The 16319-nt window shown below is 38.3% G+C and overlaps 1 protein-coding gene across 1 annotated transcript in view; it reads right to left on the reverse strand.

Annotated features, from left to right (window-relative positions):
* The window catches only part of EGF (epidermal growth factor), a 100471-nt gene that overhangs the window by 38602 nt on the left and 45550 nt on the right, over positions 1 to 16319 (reverse strand). The window contains exons 8-11 of the mRNA XM_059170984.1: positions 6383 to 6505; positions 5360 to 5485; positions 4144 to 4280; positions 1325 to 1473 (exon numbers count right to left, since the gene is read on the reverse strand). Of these exons, the coding sequence (XP_059026967.1) occupies positions 1325 to 1473; positions 4144 to 4280; positions 5360 to 5485; positions 6383 to 6505 (535 nt within the window). The remainder of the gene's footprint in view (positions 1 to 1324; positions 1474 to 4143; positions 4281 to 5359; positions 5486 to 6382; positions 6506 to 16319) is intronic.

The following is a 16319-nucleotide window of genomic DNA, read 5'->3' on the forward strand; positions in this document are numbered from 1 at the left end:
TTTTTTTAAGATTTTATTTATTTGTTTGACAGAGAGAGAAAGATCACAAGTAGGCAGAGAGGCAGGCAGAGAAGCTGAGCAGAGAGCCCGATGCAGGGCTCGATCCCAGGACCCTGAGATCATGACCTGAGCTGAAGGCAGAGGTTTAACCCACTGAGCCACCCAGGCGCCCCCATCTGGCTCATTTTTAATGGGAGTCATGGGAGACACCAATTGTCTCCCATGGATTATCCAGACCAAAAAAATTTTCTGGGACATAGGAAAACTACCCCCAGATCTATAAAACTGTTCCCTGGGACTTCTCCTTCCGGATTGGGACCACTGACTTCCTAGAGGTGAAATCCTAATTAATTCTACCTTCTTTCACTTTGACACAGTTGATAGATTGACTACCATTACACTCTGTGGCTTTAAGTGCTCTGATCAAACATCCTAGAGCACAGAGAATTTCTCATACCGTCTTGTGATAGCTGCCTGTTCTCTGTGGTTAGCGGCCTCTCTCAGAAGCAAGGAGTGGCCCTCGAAAGCACACAGAAGAGATGCAGCCACTTCCTTTCCCCACCCTCCTCCCACCACCGCCATTCCTTGGGTTCACACAAGCCACACACACACACCAAGCACCCCTGCCCCTCTACAGCCAGGGCAGCAGTACGCCTAAAGGACAGGAACCGCCTAGCTTCTCTCTAGTTCTGGGAAAGCCAGCATCAGAGCAAGTAGACCATCTCTCCACTCTCATGAAGACTTGGCTCATAACTCCCACGTTCAGCCTTGCTCCCTCCTTTCAGGCTTATTCACGAGGAGACAACATGTGTCTTCTGGTCTGTAGAGTGAGGGGGTGGGACTAGCTGATTCCTGGAGCCTCTTCCAAGCCCCTCCAGGTGTGCACACCCTTCATTTGGCAATGATTTATGCACCACCTTCTTTCTACATCTCTTCTACTGACACGTGCGTGGAACAAGCATTTGCCCACGTTACCGAGGATATGGGGTATCCAGAGCAGATGCGCAGAGGATGCTCAGTGATTGTATTCAGACAAGCTTTGCCTTTCTCTGATCACAGCCTGAAGATCAAAAGCCTAGGTTACTTCTTTGGTCCTCACAATTCTCCCTTGGATATAGATCCAGTCTTGATGAAACAAGGACCACCCTGCCTGGTAGTGTGGGGGGAGTGGAGGGAACGTGGACAGCATCAGGGGCATCTTTCCTCCAGTCCCACCCAAGTGCCCAGCTATATTCTCTTGGGTTCAAAGCAGAGGCTGAGACCACGCTATCACCTATGCCTCACTCCCATCCCTCGTGGCTTACAAGTGAAGGAGGAAGCATACCCTTTGTCCGTCCAGTAGAATTTACGCTCAATCCAATCTATGGCAAGACCTTCTGGCTCATCTATAGCTTCCTCAATAAGCCTTTCTCGCTGGGAACCATCCATATTAGCTCTCTCTATCCACTTCAGGGCTGTATGGGCGAAGTATATCTACAAAAAAGAACACAGGCATTTCTATCTGATTTGTTTTTAAAAGTGAATGTGGAAGAGATTATGCTGAGTGAAATAAGTCAAGCAGAGAGAGTCAATTATCATATGGTTTCACTTATTTGTGGAGCATAACAAATAGCATGGAGGACAAGGGGTGTTAGAGAGGAGAAGGGAGTTGGGGTAAATTGGAAGGGGAGGTGAATCATGAGAAACTATGGACTCTGAAAAACAATCTGAGGGGTTTGAAGGGGCGGGGGGTGGGAGGTTGGGGTACCAGGTGGTGGGTATTATAGAGGGCATGGATTGCATGGAGCACTTGGTGTGGTGAAAAAATAAGGAATACTGTTTTTCTTAAAATAAAGAAATCAATTTAATAAAAAAAAAAAAAAAGAAAAGGAAAAAGAACAGGGACCAACTGGAAAAGCAGTAAAAAGCATATCTGCTCTTACAAAAGACATGTTTCTTTCCCATGGCTCATGTTATCAATAGTTTATAACCTATCAGACCGCAGATAACCTTAGAAACTAAAGTATTTATTTAGTGGAATAACAAATAATTATTTATAAAATAATAATATATGTTATTGCATTGTGCTCAAAGAACAGAGCTGGACTGCTAATTTTAAAGTTACTTTGCAATAAAAAATATATTTAGATCTCTAAAAAAAAAATTAATGTGGAACATAGGTACAGACATGGTTAGTAAATCTTTAGATCATATAGTGCAACCACTAAGAACTTGGCCTTGGAGACACACCTGCAATGGAATTCCACATTTCACTTCTGCTGCTTCCCAGATGTGTGTAAACATAAGCAGCTTCCTCCAGGTCTCACACCCTCAGTGTCCTCCTTGGTTAAATGGGGATAATAATGTGAATCCAAAAAGGAGATATACCTATATCTGTGTACATTTATATACATATAGATATAGATCTATTCCTATGCCTGGTACATATTTCTATTACTACTGGGTAATTTGTTAAACTTTGATAATTGATCAATAACCAAGCCATTGTACTTGAACTCTAATGGCTTCTACATCTTGAAAGGGAGCAATGATGAACAGTTTAGTGGGGGCTACCAGCTGGGCTGTGTCTTCTACTGCTCAACCCACAGCCCTACACGTCCCTACAAGTCTGGAGACACAGGTTTGTCTCCCAGTTCAGGCCCTTCTTTGTTTTAATTGAGTTGGCCAAGTCATTAAATTCAGTCTTTTCAACTGGAAAAATGACAAAGTTAAACTAGATATTTGCTAACATTTCTTTCAACTCTAACCATATTTAATTGCATTTTAATTAATCCATCTTCAACAGACCATAAACTTGCAAGTAAGTGCAAGGCTCTTTTTCACTCTCCTATGTAGACTAGCCAACGGGTACAAGAATTTTGTGAGAGTGTTAAGAACTGCCGTGGGTCAGCTGACAATTTAATGATAGCATTTGTGGACTTCAGCTGAGTAGATAAATGTACCTAAACTTCTAATCAATGATGAGAATGTTCATGAAGTGGTAACTCATTAACCAATGGGTTATCATCTTTCGCTACAGATGAAACAGAAAAGGTTCTATTCCATAAGACAAAAATGGGTACTTCTCCTATTAAAAAACACTAAGCTACAGCTCTTCTCAAACTCAAGTGTACACCCGAATCACCTGGAAATCTTGTTAAAATGCAGACTCTGCTTCAGAGGTCAGAGGTGGAGCCTGGAAGTCCGCAGGACTAACAAGCCCCAGGTGATAACAGTGCCACCGGTCCAAGGACCCCAGTTTGAAAAGCAAGGACAGGAGAACTTGACAAGGGAAATGAAAAGCAGCCACATGACTGCAAGTTCTTCTAGGTCTCTTTAGTCACCTTATAAATGCTGATTATGTCGGTAAAAAAAAAAAAAAAAACTAGTTTGGTAACGAATCTTGAACTGATTTTGTTCCTATTATTTTCTTTCTATTAATATAATTCTTCAAGTAAGTCATATAGATTCAGTTCAAGGAAAAGAAAGAAGGATTTTTTTTTATTAGTGTTTAAGTATAAAGCTTCTCTTTGCAAAAAGAGTTATATTTGGCTACCAAACCATAGCAATTAAACCCAATCAATCTGTTTCATTGTCTCCTTCGACCATTTACCTGACTGCTTCAAATCAGGAAGACACAAAAATACAAAGTTTAAAACTCTAGGAATGAATGCACTATCTAGTCATAACTAAATAGTTAACTAATAGCTATGTAAATGTATAACTACCATATGATTAAACTCCAGAAGACACCATATCATTTCAAGCACATTCTAACCTAGCACAAATATAACCTACCCCAGCCTCCCACCGCTTCTGCTATTGGCAAATAATGGAAAACCTATTTATGGCAGTCCTCCTGTGGGTACAGCACTGTGCTAGCCTCCCAATCTCATCTCCAAAGAGGAGACTAAATTTAAGAGCCTGATTTATCATTTCCAATAAAATAGCTGAGTCACAGTAAGGGCCAGGGTAGGGTTATGAGAATAGGAGAGCCCTTAACAATTCCCAAATTACACTCCAGGGTCTATATCTGCATTTCTCTGCACCTAATCATTCTGAACTTAGCAGAGGATTTTCAAGTAGCTCAGATCATCTGCTGGGATAAAATCCTCTACTCTGTCCTTAAGGCATAGCCACCTCTGTTCAACGACAAAGCCATACCTTATTTTCCACGGGGTCGTGATCAAGGGCAAAAACTGTTCCCATCTGCTGGCTGAGCAGGGTTCCATACTCTGTTCCATCAAAATGCAAGCGTCGAATGTCTTGAGAATTGGCAAACAATAAAAATGGCTGCGGTCCTGTTAACCAAATTCAAGTACGCCTCCATTTAAAATATGTCTTGGAACCCAGTAAGCACTTCTGACTTCTCCTTTCATCGTGCCCTCTTTCTGCAGTTCTTACCTACTTAATATTCCACCAGTGTGGTGTAGGTTAAGACAGGGAAGAAGTTTTCTCCTATGAGGCGACATTTTACCAGAATTCCATTTTACTGGATTCCCCTCTGTCTAGGTACCTGCTTTTAAAATGTAAATTACTTATAAAAAGAGCCAGCATTAAATAGCCAGCACCATAGCCAGATAATGCAAGTCTTAGTGCCATAATCTCCTTGATTCACACATATGGAAACATATTAATGTTAGCAGATAATATTAATTCATGTCGGGATAAATACACTTCTCTGACCTGGCACTTCTGAAAGGGGGGCATTATTATTTGAGTTAATAACAAGACCCCTGATAATTTTCAGATTACACTATATTCACGAAGGCCCTGAGAAGTTAAGAGTATCAGGGTGTAAGGCAAACTCTGCAGGCTCCTCATTATGTTACCCCAGATTATAAGCATAATGAACCTCAGGAGAGATAACATCAATTTGATATAAATCTAGGAATCCAAGGCTGTTGAAGGACACAAGAGATAGAATGTCAGGAGATGAAAAAATTATTCAAGCATTCAACTGCATATTAAATCTTGACATAAAAAGGACAGAATTTGTCAAAGTATTATGATGGTTACATTCTCTGAAGAGATGGAAATCAAATCAATCAACAAATATTTATTAAACACCTCTAAACTATGAAGTCTTTTAAAACAGTTCTGGTCATGATTTTCGCATATACTGGAATGCCATACTTGATGTAATGGCAAATCTTTGCTGAGTGCTGATAAACTAGAAACATTCCTCAAAAACATGATTATTTATTTATGTGATTCTTATTTATATTGACTATGTGATTCATTTTCTATTTCCAGAAAAATAAAAAATTAGACGTTCCACTCAGAAGCCAAATACAATTTAATTCCCCGTATTTCTAAATAAAGTGTTTTCATATAATCTTTTTGCAGAGACACACTTTCAAACATCCACAGCACTAACCTGATGCCACACAGCTTTTTTTGTCCAGTTGTAGGTCGTACCCAGGAAAGCAACCACATTCCCAGGAGACGGGGCTGAGAGGGAGGCAGAGCTGGCTACACCCACCATTATCAGGTGACGAACAGCCTACGAAAACAAGCACTTGCTGATGACACCATATCATTCAAAAATATAACAATTTTTCATCAAAACACTGAATGAGCCCAATACGTGAGGGTTTTTAAAACCATTTCCACAATATCTTATACTGCTGCAATCAAGGTTATTTTTCAGAGACTAGGAGGAAATTTGTCACCGTATTCTATTTTCCTATAACCTTATAGCTTGAATATTAACCCTTCACATGGAGGACAGGAGCCTCTGTCCTCCGTTCTACCACTGAGTTTGAAGACCACTGCGCTGACAGCAGCTGGAATAAGGAATATATTTTGATGAGTCTGACAACTGGTTCAACTCTTGCTAGTGAGTAATATATTTTCTTCTCACATATATTTTTGGACTTGTGAGTTTTTCTGCTTTCTTTGTTTTTAAAAAAAAAGCCACATATAGCTCTTATGCTAATTCTAAGTTACATCTGGCCTGCTATATGCTTAAGTCTCTATGAAGATGAAGTAGAGAGTTATTTGTTAGTTGCAAGGAATAGGCTAAAAACTCTGCACCCATCATCTTGTTCGATGTTGGCCACAAATCCAGGAAGCAGGGCTGACTAACTTCTACAGATGAAAAAAATCAGACTAAGGAAGGGCAAGTAACTAGTCCAAAATAACACTGCTACCAACAGGTAGTACTACCTCAGAGCTGTCTGATTTCAAAGCCCAAAGCCCTGGCAACTACTACACCTTGCTGTCTAAAACAGAAAATATGTCAACAAAAACCTGATATAAATGTATATGTTACTCTGTTGTACAAATATCTTTTAATGTGTAATGTTGGAAAGTCTCTTCTCCTTTATAAATAAGATCAATCTTTAGGTGTCACTCAGAAAACTAATGTTTGCAAACAAACAAAAGTCAATAAACTTACCACTACATGTTTTTCCATCTGTCTCAAGCACTGAGCCTTCAGGACAGAAACATACGGGACCATCTGATGTCAGAACACAGTCATAGCTACACTTGGACGTATTGTTTGGACAGGAAATTAATTCTAATTAATGAAGCATAAGGTCAAGATTAGTGTTAAGTCAGGTTTGTGAAAATTTAGCAAAATCAACTGCTAACAAAAATGCTATGCTAAAAACAGTACGTTAAATCAAGGATCAGATATTTATGAAATGCTATGGTAAGAGAGATATAAAAATAAAGAAGGATCTCAAATCTAAAAAAAAATTAAAGAAAGACCTTATTTTGGAAAGTGCTTCTAGCTTCCTCTATTTTCTTTTATATCAAATATTTTCAAAGTTACTAGTCATCAAAGTATTTTTTTGAAAGATTTTAGTTATTTATTTGACAGAGAGAAAGCACAAGTAGGCAGAGAGGCAGGCAGAGAGAGAAGAGGAAGCAGGCTCCCCGCCGAGCAGAGATCCCGATGCAAGACTTGATCCCAGGACCCTGAAATCATGACCTGAGCCAAAGGCAGAGGCTTTAACCCACTGAGGCACCAGGTGCCCCAGTCATCAAAATATTTTAAATGGAACTTAGTTAAATGGTTTGCAAGTTCATCTGGAAAACTAATTGTATATGTAAAAAAAAAAAAATGAAGAACATTGTAAGAGTGTGGTTAGGTGTAGGAAGAGAATGAGAGGCTCTTAACAAACATCAAAATGTATCATAAAGGAGCATTAACTAAATGAGTGCAGGATTAGACAGAGAGGATAACAGAACCAGATAGAAAACTCAATTTAGAAAAGACTCAAGTATGTATAAGAATGTAGTATGTGATAGTATGTGTAGTATGTATAAGAATGTAGTATGTGTAGTATGTGATAGTTTTTTTTAAAAGATTTATTTATTTATTTATTTATTTATTTATTTGAGAGAGAGTGAGCACACACGCATGAGTTGCAGGAGTGGGAGGGGAACAGAATCTTCAGGTGGACTCCCCGCTGAGCACAGAGCCTCATGCAATCCCAGGACCCACGAGACCATGACCTGAGCCAAAACCAGGAGTCCAGGTGCTTAACAGATTGAGCCACCTAGGGGCCTCTGTGGAAATGTTATTTTAAATCATGGAGCATGTGAAAGATCATTTGATATGGCACAGAATAACCGAGAAATGATTTGAGGCAAAAGCTAAATCTCTACCTTATACCATACATCAAAATAAATTCCAAGTAAATCAAAGATTAAAATATAAAGTATGTGTACCATAGAGGTCTTAGAAGCCTTGACAATCAAGTGAGATTATGCATGTCATGCGTGGCACGCAGTGGATTCCGTAACAGATTAACATCATGCACTTATGTATATTTGCCAACAGGTAAATCACACGGTATGAGAAGAAGGGCAAATTCCACAGACAAGCACAAATGTAGTGGGTGATTTCCAAAAAACTCACTACCATTATCTATTTTTAAGAGCCTCAAATCCCATAAGCACATTGACACTCAGACTGACATATTCACTATCATCTCTGGAACAGGACTGGACAATAATACATGGTTTTAAACTTTAATTTCTACTTAGCTATGGTAGTAGATTCAATAAGAAATCCACAGGAAGGACCTGAGTATGTGATCCTAAATTGAAAATGGGTGTGTCCGTATACATTCATAGCATGTTTTTTTTTTTTTTTTAAGATTTTATTTTTTTGATAGAGAGAGAGCCCAAGTAGGGGGAGCAGCAAGCAGAGGAAGAGGGAGAAGTAGGCTCCCTGCTGAGCAGGGAGCCCAATGTGGGTCTTGATCCCAGAATCCTAGGATCATGACCTGAGCTAAAGGCAGCCACTTAACTGACTGAGCCACCCATGTGTCCCCATATTTCTCTTTTTAAAAAGCGTATTCCTAACTCTGATGCCCCAAAATGATAGACACAATGACTAACTTAATAGCAGGTTATGTTCTCTAAATATAATTTTCTCATTAAAAAGGAGCACTTCTCTTTAAGAAATTTCAAATGCCACGTCTAGAACAGAGAATATACAGGATAAGTCTGGAAAGTATGTCCTATGAGATAACAAGGCAACTTTTGAAGACTACTGGGGTCTTTGAAGAGGCTCCCACTGGCCAATTTGCTCATCGGTAAGGACAACAACTGTAATAGGTTGAACCATATTAAAAATGTTAAACACCCATGACTTCCTAATAATTTTTAAAAAACACTCACCATTCATCTTTGGAAAATATTAAGGAATCATATCATTTACTTATATAAATAAAGGAAGAAAAAAAATTCAACATTTATCCTGACTTTAATGTAAGAATTCTATCTTGAGGTAACAAAAAAGTTAATGAGAGAAAGTGCTCTTTATGAAGCATAACTAAGACTAAATAATACAACTAGATCTCACCATTTGAAACCTTTGGTGAAGTCACGGACCTATGTATTATTGTTAATGGCCACCACAACCATTCATTGAAAGACCACTGGACTCTGGTCACTCCCAACCATCTTAGTGTCTTCTCTTGTTTGAAAACTGTCCTGTACCTAAGGCAGGAAGATGGTGTCCTCATAGAACAAGTAAAAGTTGCTGGAATAAATCAACTCTAGGCTCCAACCCATTATGAAGAGTGGAAAGTGCATACTGTAGTACAAGAAAACACTGAAAATTATTAGACAAGGCAAACAAAACTGGTCATCCTCACCAACAACTGTTGCCCAGCCTTGCAGAAATCTAAAATAGAGTACTGTGCCATGTTGTCCAAAACTAGTATCCATCACTACAGTGACAATAACATTAAATTAGGCACAGCATGTGGAAAATATCAGAGAGGTCATTAACACACTAGCTGTTAACGACCCAGGTGATTTTGATATCTTCAGATTTATGCCCAAATAGCTTTCATGGAAGGCATCAGAATAAGAATATACGAAGTTCACCTCATCCTATGGATACACCTAGATAACACCCATATCAGGGTAAATAACCCAGAAAACCACCTGAAGACTGTGGGAGACCACCTCTCCACAGCTAGTTGTAGAGACATGGCTGGGAACAAACTGACATCCCTTGGGAGGGAGTGGCACTCCAAGCATGAAGAATGGGGAAGAGCAGACCCCATCGCAGCCACTCCAGGCACAGGGGGACCCACCCTGGGAAGATGAAGCCCCATAACACTTAGCTATGAAAACTAGAGAGGCTTGGCTCAACACCAGGACCTTTGGATACCAGTAGGCTCAGCTCTGGGAGAGCTGGAAGGCAAGGGGAAACTGAATCCCTACCTTTAAAGAGAGAACATGACAAAGAGCCTCAGGGAGATACAGCATAGAAGCAGCAGTGAGAAAAAAAAAAAACCTGGAGTATACAAGAAGGGGATTTATTTACTAATCTCAGAATGTGTTCACAGGAGGGGCAAGGATCTTCGGGTGACTTCTCCAAGAATAAAAGAGCTGGCTAGTGCTATTTCTCTCCCCTACCCTCTGGCCCAGATACACAGACACCTGTGCAAGCCAGTAGTGCCAACACTCTCCACCTAGTTCTCAACAACATACCTTGCCCATACCCTCTCCTGTGGACGCCTACTGCATACAACCTGCCCTAGGCAAGCGTTCCAAGTGGCGCCACAGAATTGGCTTTATGCAAGCAGTCCAGTCAGGGGTCAGCCCCACTCTAAAGTGACTCCTGTCCTGAGGAGAGGGGAAGATAACCACACACACCAGTTTGACTGCAACTCCAGCTGCAGGCTGGGGACTGACATTAAGTCTGAATGCAAGCCCCAGCCACCACTGAAAGCTGCTCGGGAGACAACACAGGGAGAGTACCCTGCAGTGTGGTGCAGCCACAGCTCTGGCAAACATCTGTTGTGACCCAACTCAATCATAAAGTGGCCCCAGACTGGCCCATTAATAACACAGGGGTCAAGGATGTACACAGTCATGATTATATTTATTCTGTACTAGAAATCCTAGCCACAGCAATTAGACAGCAAATTGGTAGGGAAGATGAAGAACTCTCACCACTTGTAGATGACATGATACTATATAGGGAAAACCCCAAAGACTCCATCAAAAAACTATTCAAACTGATAAATGAATTCAGTAAAGTCACAGGACACAAAATCAATGTACAGAAATGTCCTGCATTCCTACATACTAATAATGAAGCTACAGAAAGTGAAATTAAGAAAAACAAATCACATTCACAATTGCACCAAAACCAGTAAAATATCTAGTAATAAATTTAACCAAAGAGGTGAGAAACCTGTACTCTAAAAACCCGAATTTTATATCAGGGTAAATAACCCAGAAAACAACCTGAAGACTGTGGGAGACAACCTTTCACAGCTAGTTGTAGAGACATGACTGGGAACAAACTGACATGGCAAGACATCCCTTGGGAGGGAGTGCCACTCCAAGCATATAAAACACGGATAAAAACAAATTCAAGATGACAAAAGGAACTAGACATTCCATGCTCATGGATTGGAAGAATGACTATTGTTAAATGATTATACTATCCAAAACAATCTACAGATTTAATGTAACCCCTATCAAAATACCAATAGCATTTTTCACAGAAGGAAACTAAAACAAATAATCCTGACATTTGTATGGAACACTGAATAGCCAGTTTTTGTTTGAAAACAAAAAACAAAACTGGAGATCACAATCCCAGATTTCAAGATTCACTAAAATACTGTAGTGATCAAAATAGTGTGGTGCTGGCATACATATAGACACATAGATCAATAGAACAGAATAGAGAACCCAGAAATAAACCCACAACTATATGGCCAACAATCTTTAACAAAGGAGTCAGGAATATGCAATGGGAAAAAAGACAGTCTTTTCAACAAATGGTGTTGGGACACCATGGTGTTGGAGAGCTATATGTAAAAGAATGAAATTGGACCACTCTCTTTCACTATCTACAAAAATAAACTCAAATGGACTAAAGACCTAAACATGAGACCTGAAGCCATAAAAATTCTTAAAGAGAGCACAGGCAGTAATTTTTCTGACATTGGCCACAGTGACATTTTTTATAGATATGTCTCCTAAAGCAAGGAAAACAAAAGCAAAAATAAGCTCCCAATACTAAAGAAAAAGTTTCTGCACAGCAAAGGAAACAATCAACAAAACAAAAGAATGACTGAATGGGAAATATATTTGTAAGTGACATATCTAATAATGGGGTAGTATCTAAAATATATAAAGAACTGATACAACTCAATACCCAAAAACCAAATAATCCAGTTTAAAAACAGGTACAAGACATAAGCAGATAATTCTCCAAAGAAGACACACAGATGGCCAACAGACACATGAAAAGGTGCTGAACAACACTCATCATCAGGGAAATACAAATAAAAACAATGAGATATCACCTCACACCTGTCAGAATAGCACTAAGGGATATTTGCTCAAAAAATACAAAAACACTAATTTAAAGGGATACATGTACCCCTATGTTTATTGCAGCATTAGTTACAATGGCCAAATTATGGAAGCAGCCTAGGTACCCATCAATAGGTAAATAGATAAAGAACTGTGTGGGTGTGTGGGGGTGTGTGGGTGTGTGTGTGTGTCTGTAATGGAATATTACTCAGCTATAAAAAAAGAATGAAATCTTGCCATTTGCAATGACATGGTTAAAGCTAGAAAGAACAATGCTAAGCAAAATAGGTCAGAGAAAGATGAACACCATTTGATTTCACTCTTATGTAGAATATAAGAAACAAAACAATTGAACAAAGGAAAAAAGAGAGAGAGAAAGACAAACCAAGAAACAGACTATTAACTACAGAGAACAAACTGATGGTTACCAGAGGGGAGTTGGGTGGAGAGATGGGTCAAATAGGTGATAGGGATTAAAGAGTACACTTATCATGACCAACAACAACAATAAAAGAACAACATAGAAACAAAATCCTTTCCATAATAGGTGAAGAGGTGAAAAGAGCCATTGCTGATAATTGAACTAAAGGTAAACAAGGCTCAGTTACAACAGGGCACACCCGACATACATAGAAGACACCCCTAAAGTGCCAGTTTCTGGTGAACAAGGGACACTGCACTGCAGAGGACTATAGGACCTCCTCTTCATAAGGCCACTACTTTCAGGAGCAGGAGACACAGATGACTTTCCTAACACAGAGAAATAGAAATGGGGCATCTGTGTGTCGCAGTTGATTGAGCATCCAGCTCTTAGTTTTGGCTCAGGTCATGATCTCAGGGTCGTGTGATCAAGTTCCACATGGAGCTCTACACTCAGCATGCAGTCTGCTTCAATGTTTTCTCCCTCTGTCCTTCCCACTCATGCTCTCTCCCTTTCCAAAATAAATAAATAAAAAGCTTAATTTTTTTAAAAAAAGGAAAAAAAAGAAATAGGTATAGAGAACTAGACAAAGTGAGGAGATGGAGGAATATATCTCAACTGAAAAAAAAAAAGGACAAAATCACAGCAAGAGAAATAAACAAAAATAGAGATAAGCAATATATCTAATAAACCATTAAATGTAATGGTCATAAAGATACTCAATGGACTCAAGAAAAGAGTGGATTATCTCAGTGAGATCCTCAACAAAGATAAAGAAAATATAAAAAAGAATCAATCAAAGATCAAGAACTCAATAACTGAAATAATAATATACTAGAGGGAATAAATAGTAGACTAGAGGAAGTAAAAATAAAAATGGATCAGTGAGCTGGAGGACAAGGTAATTAATGGAAAGCAGTAAACCTGTAAAAGAGAAAGAAAAAAGAATAATAAAAAATGAGAACAGGTTAAGGGAACTCAGTGATACCATCAAGCCTAATAACATTTACATTATGGGAATCTCAGAAGGAGAAGAGAGAGAAAGGGGGCAAAAAATTTATTTGAAGAAATAATTGCTATAAACTTCCCAAATCTGGGGAAATAAACAGATATCCATATTCAAGAGATAGAGAAGGCCCTAGCAACATCAACCCAAGGAAGTCCAAATAAAAACCAGTAATAATTAAAATAGCAAAAAGTACTGATAGAGAATTTTTAAAGGAACAAGAGAAAAAAAAAAAAAAAAACAGTTACATACAAGGGAAACCCCATAAAGCTAACAGCTGATTTTTTTTAGCAGAAACTTTGCAGGACAGAAGAAAGTTGCATAATATATTCAAACTGCTGAAAGACTATAAAAAGAGACAAACAAGGACTCTACATAACCATTAAGGGAATAATCCAACAAAAAGATTAATAATTGTAAATATTTATGCACCCAACAAATACATAAAGCAGCTAATAACTAACATAAGGGAAGTACTCAATTGTAATACAATAATAGTGGGGAATTTTAACAACCCATTTATGTCAATGGCTAGATCATCCAAACAGAAAATCAATAAGAAGCAGTGGCATTGTTAACACATCAGATCGCATGGATCTGACAGATATGTGCAGAAGGTTCCATCCTAAAACAGCAGAATACAATTCCTTTCAAGTGTACATGGATGATTCTCAGAAGAGACCACATGTTAGAACACAAAACAAGTCTCAACAAGTTCAAAAAGTCTGAAGTCTTACCATACATCTTTTCTGACCACAACACTATGAAACTAGAAATCAACCACAAGAAAAAATCAGGAAAAAACACAAATACATAAAGGTTAAATAATACGGTATTAAACCATGGGTGGGCAAATCAAGAAATCAAAAAGGAAATAAAAATACATAGAAACAAATGAAAAGGAAAACACGCAGTTCAAAATCTTTGGGATTCAAGAAAAGCTGTTTTAAAAGGGAACTTTTTGATTAGCCTCTAGTCATCCTCATAAAAGAGAAAGAGAGGGAGAGGACTCAAACTCAGAAATGAAAAGAGGAGAAATAAAAACCAACACCACAGAAATAAAGGAGTTATAAGAGAACATTATGAAAAATTATGTCAGAAAATTGGTGAAAATTGGGAAAATTTGACAGTTATATGTAAGAGAATGAAACTGGACCACGCTCTTTTACCAAACACAAATATAACTCAAAATGGATTAAAGATCTAAACATGAGACCTAAAACCATAAAAACACTGGAAAAGAGAACAGGCAGTAATTTCTTTTACATAGAAAATTTTTTCAAGATACCTCACCTAAGGCATCTGAACCAAAAGCAAAAACGGTTTGTAACTACTGGACTACATTAAAAATAATAATAATAATAACCTTTTGCATAACAAAGGAAATAATTAACAAAACAAAAAAATCTACTGAACAAAAGAAGAGATTTATAAATGACATATCTGTTAAGGGGTTAGTATCTCAAACATAAATAGAACTGGTACAACTCAATGCCCAAAAACCAAATAATTCAATTTAAAAATCGACAGAAGACCTGAACAGGTAGTTTTCCAAAGAAGACCTACAGATGGCCAACAGAAATGTGAAAAGATGTTCAACATCACTCATCACCAGAGAAATGCAAGTCAAAACCACAAGGAAGTATCACCTTACACCTGTCAGAACGGCTAAAACCAAAAACATAAGAAACAACAAGTTCTGGCTTTAAGGACCTATTTAGCCAGAGCAACTCCATCTTGGGTAAATAGCCATTTTGTTGTTTGTGCAGTAAACTTAAATTGACTCTCCCCCTCAAGAGAAACTTACTTAGAAACAAGTCTGGGAAACCAGTGAAATGTAGTCGGCTAGTTCCTGATAACAGAGCCCAGAATACAAGGACGAGTCAGACCAGATGGAGACATCTAATCAGTATGAAGTACTGTTTTTAACAGTGAGAAGGTCTTGCTCAAACCTAAATGACTCCATCTTGGGAAGGATGACAATCTTATTATTCACACTGAATATGTTAACTGACTAAGCCTTCCCAAAAAGTAACGGTTTGTAACAGTTTGTAACGGTTTGTAACGGTTCCTGGTATGGGGTAATCTTAAATAACAAGTCACCAGACCAGATGGAACTAGCCAATCAGCAAGAGACACACAAACCCAGTAGGTTGAGATACCAAGATATGGGTTGCAGTTTCACCCAATAAAAGGTAATCTGTAAGATTGGGAGGGGTCGCTCTCTTCAGAGACAGCCCTGATGGTCAGTCTAACTTCTAATGCTTAGCATGGAATAGAGCTTTGCATAACTTTCACCTTGTCTCAGTTTCATTCCCCTGACCAATCAGTCTAACTTCTAATACTTATCATAAAATAAAGCTTTAAATAACTTTCACTTTGTCTCAGTCTCGTTTCGTTTAATAACGGACCTAACATGGCAAGACTGTAGAGAAAAAGGAACCCTTGTGCACTGCCGGTATGGATGAAAACTGGTGCAGCCACTGTGGAAAACAGTATGGAGGTTCCTCAAAAAATTAAAAATAGAATTAGGATATGGTCCAGTAATTCCACTAGTGGGTATTTACCCAAAGAATACAAAACACTAGTTCAAAAAGATATATGCACCCCTATGTTTATTGCAATATTATTTGCAACAGCCAAATTATGGAAGCAACTCAAGTGTCCACCAACAAATGAATGGATAAAGAAGTGGTGTACATACTTGATAGAATATTACTCAGCCATACAAAAGAATGAAATCTTGCCATTTGCAACAACATGAAGGGTTCTAGATGGTATAAGGCTAAGTGAAATAAGTCACTCAGAGAAAGACAAATATCATATGACTTCATCGTATGTAATATTTAGGAAACAAAAGAAATGAAAAAAGAAAAAGAGAAACCAAGAAGCAGACTCTTAACTATAGTGAACAAACTGATGGTTACCAGAGGGGAAATTGGTGGAAGCACAGGGCAAACAGGTGAAGGGGATTAAGAGGACGCTTATCTTGATGAACACTGAGTAATGCAGAGAATTGTTTAATCACTATATTGTACAGAAACTAATATAAAACTGTATGTTAATTATACCAGAAATTTTTTAAAAGAATAAAAATAA

The sequence above is a fragment of the Mustela lutreola genome, chromosome 1, assembly GCF_030435805.1.
Source record: "Mustela lutreola isolate mMusLut2 chromosome 1, mMusLut2.pri, whole genome shotgun sequence".
Lineage (NCBI taxonomy): Eukaryota > Metazoa > Chordata > Mammalia > Carnivora > Mustelidae > Mustela > Mustela lutreola.